Source organism: Narcine bancroftii, chromosome 4, assembly GCF_036971445.1.
Source record: "Narcine bancroftii isolate sNarBan1 chromosome 4, sNarBan1.hap1, whole genome shotgun sequence".
In the NCBI taxonomy this organism is placed as follows: Eukaryota; Metazoa; Chordata; class Chondrichthyes; order Torpediniformes; family Narcinidae; genus Narcine; species Narcine bancroftii.
In genome coordinates, this window is record NC_091472.1 from 194,029,818 (window position 1) to 194,046,522 (window position 16,705).

At 38.0% G+C, this 16,705-nt stretch overlaps 1 protein-coding gene across 14 annotated transcripts in view; it reads left to right on the forward strand.

Moving 5' to 3' along the window:
• The window catches only part of LOC138761402 (citron Rho-interacting kinase-like), a 366,961-nt gene that overhangs the window by 259,763 nt on the left and 90,493 nt on the right, over positions 1–16,705 (forward strand). For all 14 annotated transcript variants that reach the window (XM_069933435.1, XM_069933436.1, XM_069933438.1 and 11 more), the window contains 6 exons: positions 513–653; positions 3,648–3,755; positions 4,834–4,996; positions 8,210–8,374; positions 9,060–9,197; positions 14,334–14,514. In XM_069933435.1, coding sequence (XP_069789536.1) covers positions 513–653; positions 3,648–3,755; positions 4,834–4,996; positions 8,210–8,374; positions 9,060–9,197; positions 14,334–14,514 — 896 coding nt within the window. The remainder of the gene's footprint in view (positions 1–512; positions 654–3,647; positions 3,756–4,833; positions 4,997–8,209; positions 8,375–9,059; positions 9,198–14,333; positions 14,515–16,705) is intronic.

The following is a 16,705-nucleotide window of genomic DNA, read 5'->3' on the forward strand; positions in this document are numbered from 1 at the left end:
CCTACCGGGGACAAACATTACCTAAGTTGATGGAAGGAGAAGGAAAGAAAAGAATGGACTCAGTAGAATTTCCGGTGTATTTTTGTTGAATGACAACATTGTCTGACTGGTTTAATGCAACCTAGATTGTATACCTAAAATGGATGAGAGGGGGGGGGTGGGGGGGTGGCCTGGGAGGAGGGAGGGGGGGGGAGAAAAAGTCACTGTATATGTGTGAAAAAGAAATAGTGTATATCATGGCTAATGTGATTTATGGTGTGAAAAATAAAAAAAATTAAAAAAAAAAGAGAGAGATTATGTCAAGTAAAAAAAAAAGTGGGAACCTACTTGGTGATAATTTATTACACTCCTTAGTTGAACAGAAATTGATCACTTTTGATAGTTCCAGTCCCAGTTGTTAATCCCTAGTTTAGTGAATATCAAATAAAATTAATCACTGACTAAACTTGTATTGTTAATTTTTATTCTTTCTGTTTGTCTTTAAACCTGCATGTTATCGGTACATAACTCAGCAAACAAAACTCCAACAGCAGTTGGACATGCACAAGACGCACATCTTTCGTCTAACTCAAGGACTACAGGATGCCCTGGATCAGGCTGATTTATTAAAAACAGAGCAGAGTGATTTGGAGTATCAGATCGCAAACATGCAGGTGAGAAAAAAAATACAATCCAATTTCCATTTAAACTTGGAGTATTGTGAGCACTTTTGGACTTCTCTTTTAAGAAAGGATGTGCTGACGTTGGAGAGGGTTCAGCAGAGGTTCACAAAGATGGTTCCGGGAATGAAAGGGTTATCATATGAGGAACGCTTGATCGCTCTTGGCCTGTACTCATTAGAATTTAGGAGAATGAGGGGGGATCCATTGAAACATTTTGAAAGGACAGAGTAGATGTATAAATGTTGTTTCCTATTGTGGGAGAATGTAGGACAAGAGAACACAACTTCAGGATTGAAGGGCATCCGCTTAGAACAGAGATGCAGTGGAATTTCTTTAGCCAGAAGTTGGTGAAGCAGTGGAATTTGTTGCCACAGGTGGTTGTGGAGGCCAGGTCATTGGTTGTATTTAAGACAGAGATTGATAGGTTCTTGATTAGACAGGGCATCAAACGTTATGGGGAAAAGGCCGGGCAGTGTGGAAAATGGATCAGCTCGTGATTGAATGGCGGGGGTGATTTGATGGGCTGAATAGCCTATTTTTGTTCTGATGTCTTGTGGACTTAACATGCAGATGAAAGACTGCCATAATTACTTTATTAAATATTTTATTTAAATTTTCCATACATATATTCATGTCAAAATACAAAATATAATAATGTAATCATATCAAATCTATTATACATGACGGTTTTATAAAACCCCCAAAAAGAAAATAAAGATAAAATAAAAATAACCACCCCAGCCCTTCCCCTCAAATAATGACCCCAATAGGGATAGAAAAGAAAGAAGTAAGAAAGAGAGAAGGAAAAAGAATGCAATTAATAAAGAAAGGAAAAAAAAGAAACAGACGTGGTTGCCTTTCACTGGATTCTAACCTTTTTCAATTTTATTTGTTTATTTGTTCCAAGGAGTGACACGAGGTTAAGGGAAAGCCCATTTTTAAATTTATACCTGTAATATGTAAACATGGGCACCAAATTTTCAAAAATATATCATAGTTATTTCTTAAGTTATACATAATCTTCTCAAGAGGTATACAGCTATGAATTTCTGCATGCCATCTTTCCAAACCTAAATGAGAATCTGATTTCCATGTCACTGCTATACATTTTTTTGCAACTGCTAATACAATTTTTACAAATTCTTTTTGATATAAATTCAGTTTTAGTTTTGGTCTTATCCCTAAAATATTACCCAGTAAAAATAACATTAGATCCTGTGGAAATTTAACACATGGGACTTGCTTCAAAAAAGTTCCTAATTCTGTCCAAAATAGTCTCAATTTTGAACGATCATAAGATGTAGTTGATATAAAAAAATTATGCTGATCCAATCTATATCTAACATTTATTGTATTTGTCAAACGATCTAGACATAGTTCCGACCAATTTTTCTCCCCAAAAATAATATTTTAATCTGTCTAGATCTATGAATTTACTGCTTTTGAGTTCCCTTTTGCAATAATATATACACGGTTGATAGAATTTTTTTTAAATTTAATTTTTGAATTTTTTCAAAAATATACATAATAAAATTTTCAATATCACACATACAAAACTTTTTCTTACAAACAAAAACAAAGCTGTCCCTCCCCACCCCCTTTCCATACGTATGAATCTGCACACTGTCAGAGCTTGTATATCTTTTAAATATATAGAACACAATTGAGGAAACCACATTTAAATATAGCTGATATAAATTTCTTAATAGATCTATTACCAATCAGGGCATTGATTTCAGCCATAAGTACATTCATTGTTCTTTGTGCTTCTAAGTTCCTGATTTATATTGTAACATGAATATGAAGAGCTAGATCACCTCAGACCCAATCACATTGTTGCATTCCCCTTCTTTCCCACCCCATCTGTCACTAAAGGAATCAAATGGCCCAGTAGCCACTAGCCCTTGTTTCCATCGAAAACTCCAGACCCAACCTCATTTCTCAATAACACATTTACATTCACTGATGCCTATTCCATTGCATTCGAGACCTTAGATCTCCAGTCTTACTTGGGTTTGCAGAAACAGTATAAAAGTATTGTAGTTTCTAGGTCATTTAATTTTAATGGCAAAATCATTTTGGGAAGGAGCGATGAGTTGGCCAGTGTGGTATCACTGAAGTTTTTTATTTCTACAGTGATATCTTGTTAAGTGTGATTTTGAAATGGAAAAAAATTCACAAATAATACAAGCAAATAAATGTATAATTGTCTGAACAAATGTTTACAAATCCTGAAGATGTTCTCATAGAAGATTAAAGGAAAGATGTATTTTCAAGAGGCAAAGCAACAGAAATGTATTTTTCTCAATAAAATGATCATAAGACCATGGGATATAGGAGCCGAAATAGCCCATCTGACCTGTCAAGTCCGCTCCACCGTTCCATCAAGAGCTGATCAATTCTCCCACTCAGCCCCACTCCCCTGCCTTCTCCCTGTAACCTTTGATACCCTGATTATTCAAATACCTATCAATCTCTGCCTTGAATACCCCCAACTACCAGGCCTCCACTGCTGCCTGTGGCAGCAAATTCCAGAGGTTCACCACTCTCTGGCTAGAGAAATTCCTCTGCATCTCTGTTTTAAATGGACGTTCTTCAACCCTGAAGTTGTGCCCTCTTGTCCTCTACTCCCCTACCATGGGAAGCAACTTTGCCACATCTACTCTGTCCAGACCTTTCAACATTCAAAATGATTCCATGAAGTCCTCCCTCATTCCTCTGAACTCCAAGGAGTACAGTCCAAGAGCCATCAAATATTTCTCATATGCTAATCCCTACATTCCAGGAATCATTCTTGTGAATCTTCTCTGAACCTTTTCCAATGGCAGTAAATCCTTAAATAAGAGGCAAAAACTCCTTGTGAGGCCTCACAGTGCCTTATAAAGCCTCAATATCACATCCCTGCTCTGGCATCCTTTGATTGGGATAAAAGTTCCAAAGCAGTTGAAGCAGAACCCTTCATTCTATCATTCTTTCCATTCACAGATGGTGTTCTCCCATGACAGAGTGAAGCTGGAAGGCACTATCTCTCAACAGTCTAAACTGATAGATTTCCTGCAATCAAAAATGGACCAGTCATGTAAAAAGAAAAAGGTAGTTAACTGTCAATTCAAATTGCACCCAAATCTGTGGGTATTATGCAAATGAAATACCGGTTTTAATTTTTCTTAGCAAAGCGTGGAGGTGTAAAGGAACAGCCCAAGATCCAAAGTATACCACTGGATATAATCGATTGAATTAAACTAAACAATATGTATTTTGATTGAAAATTCTATTTCTTTAGAGTTGCCTCATTTGTAATGCTTTGATAGTTCTGAATTGCAAAGGGTTTGTGACACAACTGTGGCATGAAATTTTATGAAACATACCTGGTCTTCATTGAAGTTTGAAAACTGTAAGATAAGTTTTGTTTTTGTTTAATTGTTTTCACATTTTTTAAACTGTCAATGGTTACTTTTCAACTTATTTATTCAGCTGTTCCTATAACTCTGTTAGCCACCCATCCCTGCCCAAATCATTAACTGAACCATAACCTGATCAATCTATTTCAATGTACATGTCTAATGTTAATCTCTTGTGTCTTGGCTGCTTTGTGATATGAAAGTCATAAAAACTAGAAGGTCAACGTCAATTATTTACTGATTAGTATTTCTCGACAAAGGTTTTTGTTTGCATTCTTTATGTAAATTATTTTTGTTTAACTTATTTACTCCTTCAAAATGTATATCCTTTTTAAATTAAAATTTTTTGGAATTTCAGCACAGCCCATGAGCCCATGCCAACCAAATGCCCCAATTAACCTATAACCCCCATACTTTCTGAAAGGTGGGAGGAAACCGGAGCCCCTGGGGAAAACCCATGCAGACACAGGGAGAACCGACAAACTCCTTACAGAGAGCGCAGGATTCAAACCTGTAATAGTGTCTGTAAACCCGTAAAAGCTCTGTAATAGTGTTGTGCTTCACTGCTATGCTAACCGTAGCACCTTGGAAAAATTGGTTTCATACTATTGTTGATTTCAGTACAGTAATTCAGTTGGGGGTGACACCTTTATTAGAGATGCCAGCCTCCTATTTGATCCATTTTTTACTTCCTTGGATGCAGTCATATTAACATGGTGTTCAGCTGCTGATCAGATTGTTCTGATAATGATGCCATTGCTTGCATGCAGAGTTTGTTTGGGCGCCGGCGTGAGGACCCTACTCTTCCTGTACAGATTCCCATGCAGTACAATGATTTGAAAGTAGCCTTGGATAAGGAGAAATGTCGAAATATGGAGCTGGAAGATGCATTACAAAAAATTCGTGTAGAGCTGAAATGTGTCCGGGAGGAGGGTAAGAGTGTTAAAATGTTCAAGGGCTACTCCATGTACATCAGAAAATTATTGAAAAATGAGTACGGCCAGATCTGGCTGCAACAGTCAGGAAAAGATTGATGTATGAGGGTTTCAATTGAAGCTAAAGTGAGGCATGCAGAGTGAAATTGGGTGTTATTGGCATATTGAAAATAGACAGTCTTAATGATGGCAGTGACATGATGTCTGAAATTTAAGTTGGGATCGAATATGACACCAAAATTTCAGAAGTTGCTTGGTGACCACGTGGGTTTTTGCTGGGTAACCCGGTTTCTGCCCGTGTCCAAAAGATGTGCCATTAGATTAAGTAAATAGAAAAAGAAAGGGGAGTTGATGGGGCTATGAGAGTTAAATTTAAAATTTAGGTGATCAGCACAGTAACAGGCCCATGAGCCCGTGCTACCCAAATACCCCAATTAACCTACAACCCCTGTGCGCTTTGGAGGGAGGGAGAGAACTGGAGCACCCGGGAAAACCCACGCAGAAGAGGGCGAACATGCAAATTCCTTACAAACAGCAGCAGATACGCTGTGATAGAGTAACGCTAACCATGCCACACCGAGCAGGCTCATAAAGAAATAAGAAGTGGAAAATGGGACTAATGGCATTGATGTATGGAACCAATAGACTAACAATAGCACTTTCCTGTGTCATATTAGGTATGCAAGTGGAAGGATGGAGGTGAATTGAAATTTGTGCTGGAGTTCAATTTGCTTATCTTATGTTAAAAGATAGACAAATTGCAAAAACAGCAAAAGGATCAAGAATAAATGATAAAGATAAATCTGCATGCATTTGGAACTGATGCCATGTTTTTGAATGATAGGATTTTCAAATTGTACAATTGGTTTGCTGCTGTAAGACCCTCTTGATGTAAATCTCTAAAACAGGGATGGCCAAATGTGGCGCATTGGATGATTAGAAGTGGCACATTGCACCCCAGTAATAATAATTTAAAAATAAGCCTATTCATGCAAAAAGTATTAACCAAAAACTAATTTGTAGGAAAAAAAACTACAATAGGAATTCAAATAGCTTAGAGCTAGAAATGGGTTTTACCGAGATTAAATCTAAAACTTAGCAATTATTTTTAGTGATTTTATTATTTTGTGCACATCTTTTGGCGAATGTTATCTTCTTTTATATTAATCTGTTTTCAATTTTTTTAAAAGTTCAATGAATCAAACTAGGAAAGGGCTTTTGTTCTGCAGTCGTTCCATAACTGTTCAATACACATTTGATACTAGTTTGATCCTGAGGCACCAGGCATCTGCACCAGCAGTGAGTCACAAGTTTTGTCAGTCAGTTTACAATTGACACTCGTGCGTCACGGTGCTGTCCTTTGTTCGTCCTTTGTGAACATTTGCAATCTTGTACCTTTTTGAAATAGTCTCAAAAGTCTCATTAAGTTAAGTAATGTTTATCCTTTTTTAAATATTAAATCAATATATCATGTAAAAATGCTAAATATGTCTCGATTAACATTTTTACAAGAATTGAATGTGGGGTACAAGAGTTGTATGCCGCATCTGAACTTGTGCATGAAAATATTGATGCAAGGAATGTAAAAGGTTGGCCACCCCAGCTGTAAAAGGAAGCAGTGATCTCATTGGAAGAGGAATTTCAATCTTAATTTTTTATTTTATTTTAAATTTTTTACAGTTTTATTTTATTTATAGCACAGGAGAAGCAAATTCTGGCCATTTAAACCCATGCCACCTAATTATTCCCTAATTAACCTACAATCCTTTACATTTTGGAAGGTGGGAAGAAACTTGGGGAGAACTCGCACAGACTTGCCGAGGACATACAAACTCCTTACAGACAGCGCCTGATTCAAACTTGGGTCACTGGCTCTGTAATAGCATGGTGCCAACTGGTTTGCTAACCCTAACCCTACAAAACCAATGTGAGGCTATCAGGTACATTCATTTGAGTCTGGGACTCCTCTGTCATGCATAAGACAATGTTAATGTCTTATCATTGACTTTATTTGCTAGATGCTTTGAATATTCTCACTTTACATTATAGTTCAGATCTTCCTATAGGCGACACTTTCCTTATTCTAATGTATCCTAATTTCAAAGTATCATCTTCCAAAGCATGAGCTGTGATTTCTCAAATTTAGATCTCTAATCAAATAAGTCAAACTCTGTGGCTATTACTTTATGTAGTTTTAATTCGTTGATAGAACAGACAAACATCTTTCACAGCTTCGCCACAAGACTTTCATAATGGTGAATAACAAAGCATTTACTGTATAAAGATAGTCCTTTAGACTCTAATTACTTAAAACTTGTCATAACAAAAGCAATAACTAAAGATTGCTACAAAACACAAAGATATATAGAGATACAAAAATAGATAGACATACAAATTTAAAGAAAAATTCGTCGTGCTCCCACTTTCTTCACATTTTGTAGAATGAGAGCAAGCAGTTAGCCTGGTCAGATATTATGAGATATTACATCATAGTCACTATGGTAACACTACAAACAATAGTCCTCTTAAAGAGCCAGGCACAAAATTAACTAAGATTCAAAAACACAAGGTTTTAACCTTTACACTTCCTGCATTGTTCAATATTTTTATCATATTGGACAACATGAGTGTTGACAAAATTAACTGATCAGAGACCTCAAATATTGTTTCACAAAATTTATTTCACATGATAAATCAGTCTCCACTGCTATCTGACTCTGAAATTTACTTCTACAAGCACACATATTTATGCAGAGAAAGTAACAAGCTGTTTCAGAACATAGGATTTCATTGAGGAATAAACCCTTTAAAATCTGCATCAAGATCTATTTATTATAATTTTTTTCTTTTAAATCTTAGTTTTGTCTAATTTGAAGAAGAATGTTAGTATCCTCGACTATAGTTAAGACTGCAACTCAGCTTCTAAATAGTGTCTCGCTGAAAAGATGCGGTGAAATTGGGCTGTCTGCCAATTATGTTAGTGACAGTATCAATCCTTTCTTGATAAAATTCCTTCCACAATGAGTTACTGATAATGGCTTCATTCTGGTAAGTTGATGGTGATAAAAGGAATCAATTTTTGTGTTTCAAGCAATGTCTTTTTAGTGATCCAGTCTTTGCCAGTTATTGCTGTTACTGGTCTGTTCTGTCTGTCCATCTGAGAGATGGAACGATTAAGTCTTTCCTATATTTCCTATATTTCTTTGTGCAGCTGCTCATTTAAAGACCGTGGATCACCAGCCACAATCAACACCAGCTACAGCCAGGCATCAGATTATCATGTCTGCGATTGTCCGTTCCCCAGAGCACCAACCAAATCCTGTCAGCCTGCTGGCTCCCCCTTCAAGCCACAGGAAGGAATCTTCTACTCCTGACGGTAAAGAAGTGTTGACCAATGCAATTGTGCAATGTTTCAGACACAAGCTTTAAGAAAGTTTGTGGTATTTCCAGAAAGAGTGGATTAAATATTCATTGAACATGTGATGTTGGAATCTACCAGTAAGTGCAATGTGGCATTCTTGCTACTGCATGCTTAATTTTGCAGAAAACTGCTAATTCAAACATAACCATGTGGATCGAATGAATATTTTCAATATTAATTTTCAATGCAAGCAATTTTTCAAACTCTGAAGTATGAGAAACATCTTGGATGTTTCATACTCTCATGTAATAAAATAGGTGTAATATTGCATGAAAACGCCTTTAGACAAAGATTCACTGTCACCAGAAATTGCTCGGTGCCCCTTACAGACAGAGAAAGAGAAGTAAAAGAGAATCCCTTCAGAGTCTCTTGAGTGTCTGTGGCTTTGCCTCCAGCACTACTGCAGCCTCTGCAGTCACACAGACTTCAGTCTTAGTTGGAAAGGTAATCGGGAACAGGATTTATTTCACATTCTCAGCATCGAAAGTACAGTTATGTGGAGCTGATATGGGTGGTAAATTATGAGGTAAGATTACAGTATCTTGGGGAAGTGTCTATGTGTCATATTAGAAAGAAGATACCAGTAAATAACTGCCAATGAAAAGCTACGGTCACATTTCTTTTCCATTTGCTTCCCCAGAATTTGGAAGGCAGTTGAAGGAACGTATGCATCATAATATTCCGCACCGATTCACAGTTGGCCTAAACATGAGGGCTACAAAATGTGCCGTTTGCCTAGATACTGTACATTTTGGCCGCCAAGCCGCAAAGTGTGCAGGTGAGTAGTGACGGTCGATGCGTTTACCAGGTGATGACTGAATTTTTTTTATAACATAGTTTAATTGAAGTTTTTTGAACAAGTGCCCAAATATTGACAGCTTTGCTTTAAATTAGAACTATAAAACTAAATTACTCAGCTGTAATGTAACCTCATAATGAATTTACCATCTTAAGTTCCCAGTATGGTCAGAGCCATTTTCATCAACAGATTCTTCTCCTTCTAAAGTATTTCTTTTCATAGAGTGCAGGCTAATTTAGTTTACCCTCTGTGTTTTGTTTTGGCATGGTTTCGTTTAGGATGGGCAAAAGATCATTTTACAGGAGAAATATTGTGGCATTGCTTCCATTTTCTTACTTTGCCTATTTGAGATGGTAATGTATTGCAAGAATAGAAAATTCCTGCTTGTGTAGATCTGTCTAGTCACATGATTTAATGGATCACATCTCATCTTCAAAAACTTGAACTAGGCTAAAACTCTGTTGCCTGTATTTCTAGTTTGCATCAAGCTCTTGTGGTCACAGATCCATTTTAGAGCTCAAAACCTTTACTTTCTTTCCATTCAATTAATTCTTTTTTTTTTAAATATTCCTTGAAACTTATCCCTTTGATCAATTATTCCTTATTCCTTTGTAATTTTCCCATGCTCGCTTCTCAAGAATATTCCTGGGCCCATGGAGAACAAGGACACAGAACATAGAAGAATACAGCACAGTACAGGCCCTTCAGCCCTCAATGTTATGCCACCCATATATTCCTTCCTAAAAAAAGTACTAAACCCTCCCTACCCCTAATACTTTTTCTTTCATCTATGTGCCAAAGAGTCTCTTAAATGCCCCCAATGTTTCAGCCTCCTCCACCATCCCCAGGAAGACATTCCAGGCACTCACAAAAACTTACCCCTGATGTCTCCCCTAAACTTTCCTCCCTTCACTTTGTACAGTTGTCTTCTGGTGTTTGCCAATCCTGTCTTGGGAAACAGGTGCTGGTTGTCCACCCTATCTATGCCCTTCATAATCTTGTAGATTTCTATTGTCTCCTCTTATCCTTCTATATTCCAGAGAGAAAAGTTCGAGCTCTGCTAACCTTGCCTCATAAGACTTGTTTTCCATTCCAGGCAACATCCTGGTAAATGTCCTCTGCACCCTCTCCATAGTTTCCACATCGTTCCTATAATGAGGTGGCCAGAAATAAACACAATTCTCTTAAATGTAGTCTTACCAGATATTTGTAGAATTGCAACATGACCTCTCCTCCTAAACTTAAACTTAATGGACCCAGCAACCCATAGATCTTCTTAACTATCCTATCAACTGGTGCAGTAACCTTGAGGGATGTATGGATTTAATTTCCAAGGTCCTTCTGTTCATCCACCCTGTACTCAGCCTTCTGCTTTGTCCTTCCAAAATGCATCACCTCATACTTATCTGATTGAACTCCATCTGCCACTTTTCTGCCCAACTCTGCATCCTGTTTATATCCTCTTGTAACCTTCAACAACCTTCAATTCTATCCACAACTCTCTTCAACCTTTGTGCCATCTGCAAACTTACTGACCCAACCGTCCGCCTCTTTATCCAGGTCATTTATAAAAATCACAAAGAGCAGGGATCCCAGAACAGATCCTTGCGGCATTCCTCTAGTTACCGATCTCCAGGTGGAGTACTTTCCTTCCGCTACTACTTTCTTCCTACAAGCCAATTTTTTTGTCCGCACAGCCAAGGTTCCACTGATCCCATGCCTCGTGACTTTCTGGATGTATATCTCGTGGGGGGCCTTGTCAAATGCCTTACTATAATCCATGTAGATCATATCTACCACCCTACCCTCATCAATTTCTTTTGTTATTTAGTCAAAAAAACTCAATTAGACTTGTGAGGCACGAACTTCCCTTCACAAAACCATGCTAACTATCTTTGTTAGGGTGTTCTTATCCAAATTCTCATAGATCCTATTCTTAAGAATCCTCTTCATTAGTTTACACACTGCTGATGTTAGACTCCCTGGTCTATAATTCCCAGGATTCTTCCTATTACCTTTTTTTTTAAACAAGGAGTCTTCATTTGTCTTACTCCAATTGTCCAGCACCTCCCCTGCGGCCAAAGAGGATTCAAAGATCATCACTACTGCCCCAGCTATTCTCTTCTCTCACTTCCCACAGCAGCCTGGGGTATATTGCGTCCGTCCCCAGGAACTTCTCAAACTTGATGTTTTTAAGAAGTTTCAACACTTCCACTTCCTTAATCACCCCATTGTCCAGCACACAGGACTGTACAATTTCAACTCATCATGATTAAGGTCCTTTTCTCTTGTGAATACTGACGCCAAGTATTTATTTAGGACCTCTGCCTCCAGGCACATGTTGCCTCCTTTTTGCTTTAGCGGCCCCTCCCTCTTTCTCATCATCCTACTGTTCTTCCCCTATCATGGAACGCCTTGGGGTTCCCCCCTGCGAGATCTCCTAAGTCCTTTCTTAAGCTCCTTCCTGGCTACCATATACTTCTCATGAGCCCTTCCTCTCTTCTGCTTCCTATATCCAATGTATACTTCCTTCTTTTTCTTGACTAGTTGCCTGTCCTAGTTCGTCGGCCATGGATCCATTTTCCTAATCCCAGTGGGACAAATCTATCCTGAATTCAACACGTGGTCCCTAAATGTCCTCACTTTACTTCTGTGCTTTCACCTTTAAACATCTGTTTCCAATTTATTCTCGCTTGCTTCTGCCTCATCCCTTCATAATTCGCCCTTCCCCAGTTAAGCACTTTACCATTTTGACTGTTTTTATCCTTTTCCATAGCTCTGTTGAAGCTCAGGGAATTGTGGTCACTCTCACCAGAATGCTCCCCCACCGAGAGATCCGCCACCTGACCAGGTTTTTTCCCCAGAACCAGATATAGTACGGCCTCTCCTCTAGTTGGCTGGTCCACATACTGTGTCACTGACAAATTTAGCCTCATCCATCCCTCTTGCAGTCAGTAGTTGCCAGTCTATATTAAGGAAGTTGAAATCACCCATTACTACCACCCTGTATTTCCCATACTATTCCAAAATCTGTCTGCTTCTCTGCTCCTCGGAATCCCAAGGGATCTTTGGGGGCCGATAGACTACTCCCAGTACAGTGATAGTTCCCTTCCTATTTCTGACTTCTACCCACACCGACTCAGTGGACACTCCCTCTGAAACATCCTCCCTTTCTCTAGCTCTGCTACTATCCCTGTCCAGTAATGCTACTCCCCCCCACCCCCTTTTCTACCTCCCATCCTATTCTTTTTATAACACCATAATCATTTTTTTGAAAAATTTTTATTTTTCACACTGTGAACCATATCAACCAAGATATACACAAACATTTCCCTCTTAAATATATACAGTGGCATTTTCTCCCCTTTTTTTCCCCTCTACCTTCCCTCCCCCCTTCCCACCCCCCTCCAAAACCAATAAACATTCAACATATATAAAAATGTCATCACACAATGAAAATAAACAAGAAAAATGTGTCATCTACTTTTACACACTGGATCAGTTCATTTCATCTTCTTCTCATTCTATCTTTTTAGGGGGGTGGAGGTCCGCGGTAGGCCCTCTCTGTTATGTTCCATGTATGGTTCCCAAATTTGTTCAAATAATGTGACTTTATTTTTTAAATTATATGTTATTTTTTCTGCTGGAATACATTTATTCATTTCCATGTACCATTGCTGTTTTCTCATGCTCTCTTCCATTTTCCAAGTTGACATTATACATTTTTTTGCTACTGCTAAGGCTATCATAATAAATCTTTTTTGCGCATTATCCAATTTGAGGCCTAATTCCTTAACCCTTATATTACTTAGAAGAAAGATCTCTGGATTTTTTGGTATGTTGTTTTTTGTGACTTTATTTAATACCTGATTTAGATCTTCCCAAAACTTTTTCACTTTCTCACATGCCCAAATTGCATGTACTGTTGTTCCTGTTTCCTTCTTACAGCGAAAACATCTATCTGATAATGTTGGATCCCATTTATTTAACTTTTGGGGCATGATATATAACCTGCGTAACCAATTATACTGTATCACACGTAACCTTGTGTTTATTATATTCTTCATAGTTGCAGAACATAACTTTTCTCATGTTTCATTTTTTATCTTTATGTTTAAATCTTTTTTTCCACTTTTTTTTAGGTTTATATCTTATTTCATCATTTTCCTTATCTTGCAGCTTGATGTACATGTTCGTTATAAATCTTTTAATTATCATTGTGTCTGTAATCACATATTCAAAGCTGCTTCCTTCTGGTAATCTCAGTCTGTTTCCCAATTTATCCTTTAAATAAGCTTTCAGTTGATGATATGCAAACATTGTACCATGAGTTATTCCATATTTGAATTCAATTGTTCAAATGTTAATAAATTATTTCCAAAAAATCAATGTTCTATTCTTTTGATTCTTTTTCTCTCCCATTCTCTAAAGGAAAAGTTATCTATTGTAAAAGGGATTAGCTAATTTTGCATCAATAATAATTTTGGTATTTGGTCATTCGTTTTTTTCTTTTCTAAGTGAATCTTCTTCCATAATATTGAGTAAATGATGCAGTACTGGTGAGCTTTTATATAGTACCAGCTTTTCATCCCACTTATAAAGTATATGTTCCAGTATCTTCTCCCCTATTTTATCTAGCTCTATCTTAGTCCAATTTGGTTTTTCCCTTGTCTGATAAAAATCTGATAAATACCATAATCCTTCTTGAGCAATATTTTATTCTTGACCAGCTAAGACAAGTCAAGGGTCTTCCAGGAGTTTGCCATAATAATTGAAAATTTTTTGCAGCCTATTCTACAAATAACCCCTCATGGTCAGCCTTGTGCATTATTTGGCTGTGGTGTTTGTCGGATATCCATTCCCAGCAGCAATTGCTTTGTGACGAGTATAATACTAGTTAATTTGAGGACTGAGAAGGAAAAACTTTCAAGGAATTGAGCAGAAAACCATGTCATTACCCAATCTGTACAGTTCAAGACAGGGTTTTCCAGGACCAAATGCATCTCTCCCATCAAATGGATTCCTAATGTTAATTGAAGTGTGAGTGGTTTTGCATTTGTGGTGCTCCTTTTCAATCTGATGTTGTTTTCTTGTTTTTCTATTTTGTACACCTAGAATGCCAAGTGATGTGCCATCCTAAATGCTCCTCTTGTCTACCAGCAACGTGTGGGCTCCCTGCAGAATACGCTACACATTTCACAAAAGCATTTTGTCGTGACAAAATGAACTCACCTGGCTTGCAACTAAAGGATCCAGCATCAAATGTGCGGCTGGAGGGCTGGATGAAAGTTCCCAGGTGAATGTTCTTCAACAGAGTATTTCTCAATGGAATTCCAGGACAATAAAATAGAAATACCTTAATTTCTCCTTATATTGTTGCAGCTTAGCAATTCTCCATAATCCTCTGTTTTCCTACTTTCTCTGTACTTTTCCTCGTTCTTGCACAATTTGCTCATGGGCTTTCATTTGTTTTTATCTGTCCTTCATAATTTATCTCTTTTCCTTTCTCCATCTGCTTTCATCTCTGTCTTCCTCATTTTTCTCTCCATTCCTCCTGCCTTGAATCTTGAAGCCTACAACCCTATCCAGAATATGCATAGCCTAAATGGGGACTGATGGCCTTGGATTCACAAACATCCAGTTGGATTTTTGTCTTGACAGTCATCTGATTGGCAGGAAGGAGAGTGTCAGAATACAGGGATCATATTCTGCGTGGCTGCCAATTGCTAAATGATGTTGCACAGGAGTCAGTGTTGGGGCTGTTTCTTTTTATGTGGCATATCAGTGATTTAGGTTATACAAAGAATGGCTTTGTGGCCAAGTTTGTAGATGATACGAAGGAAGGTGGAGGAGCAGGCTGTGTTGAGGAAACATGGAGGCTGCAGAAGGACGTAGATTAGGAGACTGGGCAGGGAAGTGACAAATGAAATACAATGTCAGAAAGTGTCCATTTGTGCACTTTGGTAGAAGAAATAAATGGGCAGACTATTTTCTAAATGGGGAGAAAATTGAAAATTCCCAGATGCAAAGGGACCTGGGAGTCCTTGTTCAGGTAAACTTTCAGGGTAAGATGGTGGTGAAGAAGGCAAATACAATGTTGGCACTTATTTCAAGAGGAATAGAATATAAGATCAGGCTTTTATAAGATATTGGTGAGACCTCACTTGGAGTACTGTGCAGTTTTGGGGTCGTCATTTAGGAAAGGATGTGCTGACATTGGAGAGGGTTCAGAGGAGAGTCACAAGGATAATTCTAGGAATGAAAGGATTATCATGTGCGGAACGTTTGACAGTACTTGGCCTGTACTTTATGGAATTTAGGAGAATGGGGGGGTGGGGGGGGAGGATCTCATTGAAACATTCTAAATTTTGAAAGTCATGGACAGAGTAGATGTGGAAAGGATGTTTCCTATAGTGGGAGAATGTAGGACAAGAGGGCAGAACTTCAAGATTGAAGGGCGTCGACTTAGAAAAGAGATACGGAAGAATCTGTGGAATTTGTTGTCACAGCCAGTTGTGGAGGCCAAATCATTGGGAGTATTTAAGGCAGAGATTGATAGGTTCTTGATTAGCTAGGGTATCAAAGGTTATGGAGAAAAGGCCAGGCAGTGGAGCTGAGTGGGAAAATGCATCAGTTCATGATTGAATGGCAGGGCAGACTTGAATGGGTGAATAGCCTATTTCTCCTCCTGTGTCTATTAGTTTGTAGATCTTTATCACAATCTCTCAATTGGTTTTGTATCTAATGAATTGCATCTAAATATTCAAGATGCATTTTTTGAGAAAATGAACTAAATTAAAAAGACTGCAGACATCTCTCACTGTATTTCTTTGCGTGTTTTTTTTTGTGAAAATTTTGATAGTTGAAGTTATTAGGGAGCCCCAGCATGAACCGATTCCATTCTTGCTGGCTGTCCATCCTATCTATGCCTCTCATAATCTTGTGGACCTTTGGTCCATGGTGCAGAATAGTGCAAATCAAAAGCTTGTAGACATAACACATATATAGACTAACAATACATATACACAATACCTATGTACATACTGTATATTTAAATCAATAATCTCAATAATTAGTAGATTCATGGGGAGTTGTTTTAACAGTCCATCAATGATTCAATAGTCTCACTGCCCGTGGGAGGAAATTATTTCTCAGCCTGGTGTATCTAGCTCTGATACTTCTTTATCTTTTTCCTCTGTCCCAAAGGAATCAATCCCAATTTATCAAATGTAGCTAAAATTATCTTCATAAATTTTCTCTCCAGAATTATCACATCCTACATATCGTTACTTTACCTGTGGCCTCATCTATTTTGTACAGCTCAAGCATTGAAATCTTTCCAGATTAGGTCTGGAAGCAATTTTTCAAGTTTCAAATGCAGCGCTGACTGGAAGCAGTTTCTACATTCTCCACGTGTCTGCATGGTTTTCCCCAAGTGCTCCACTTTCATAGAACACTACAGCTCAGTACAGGCCCTTGGGCCCTCG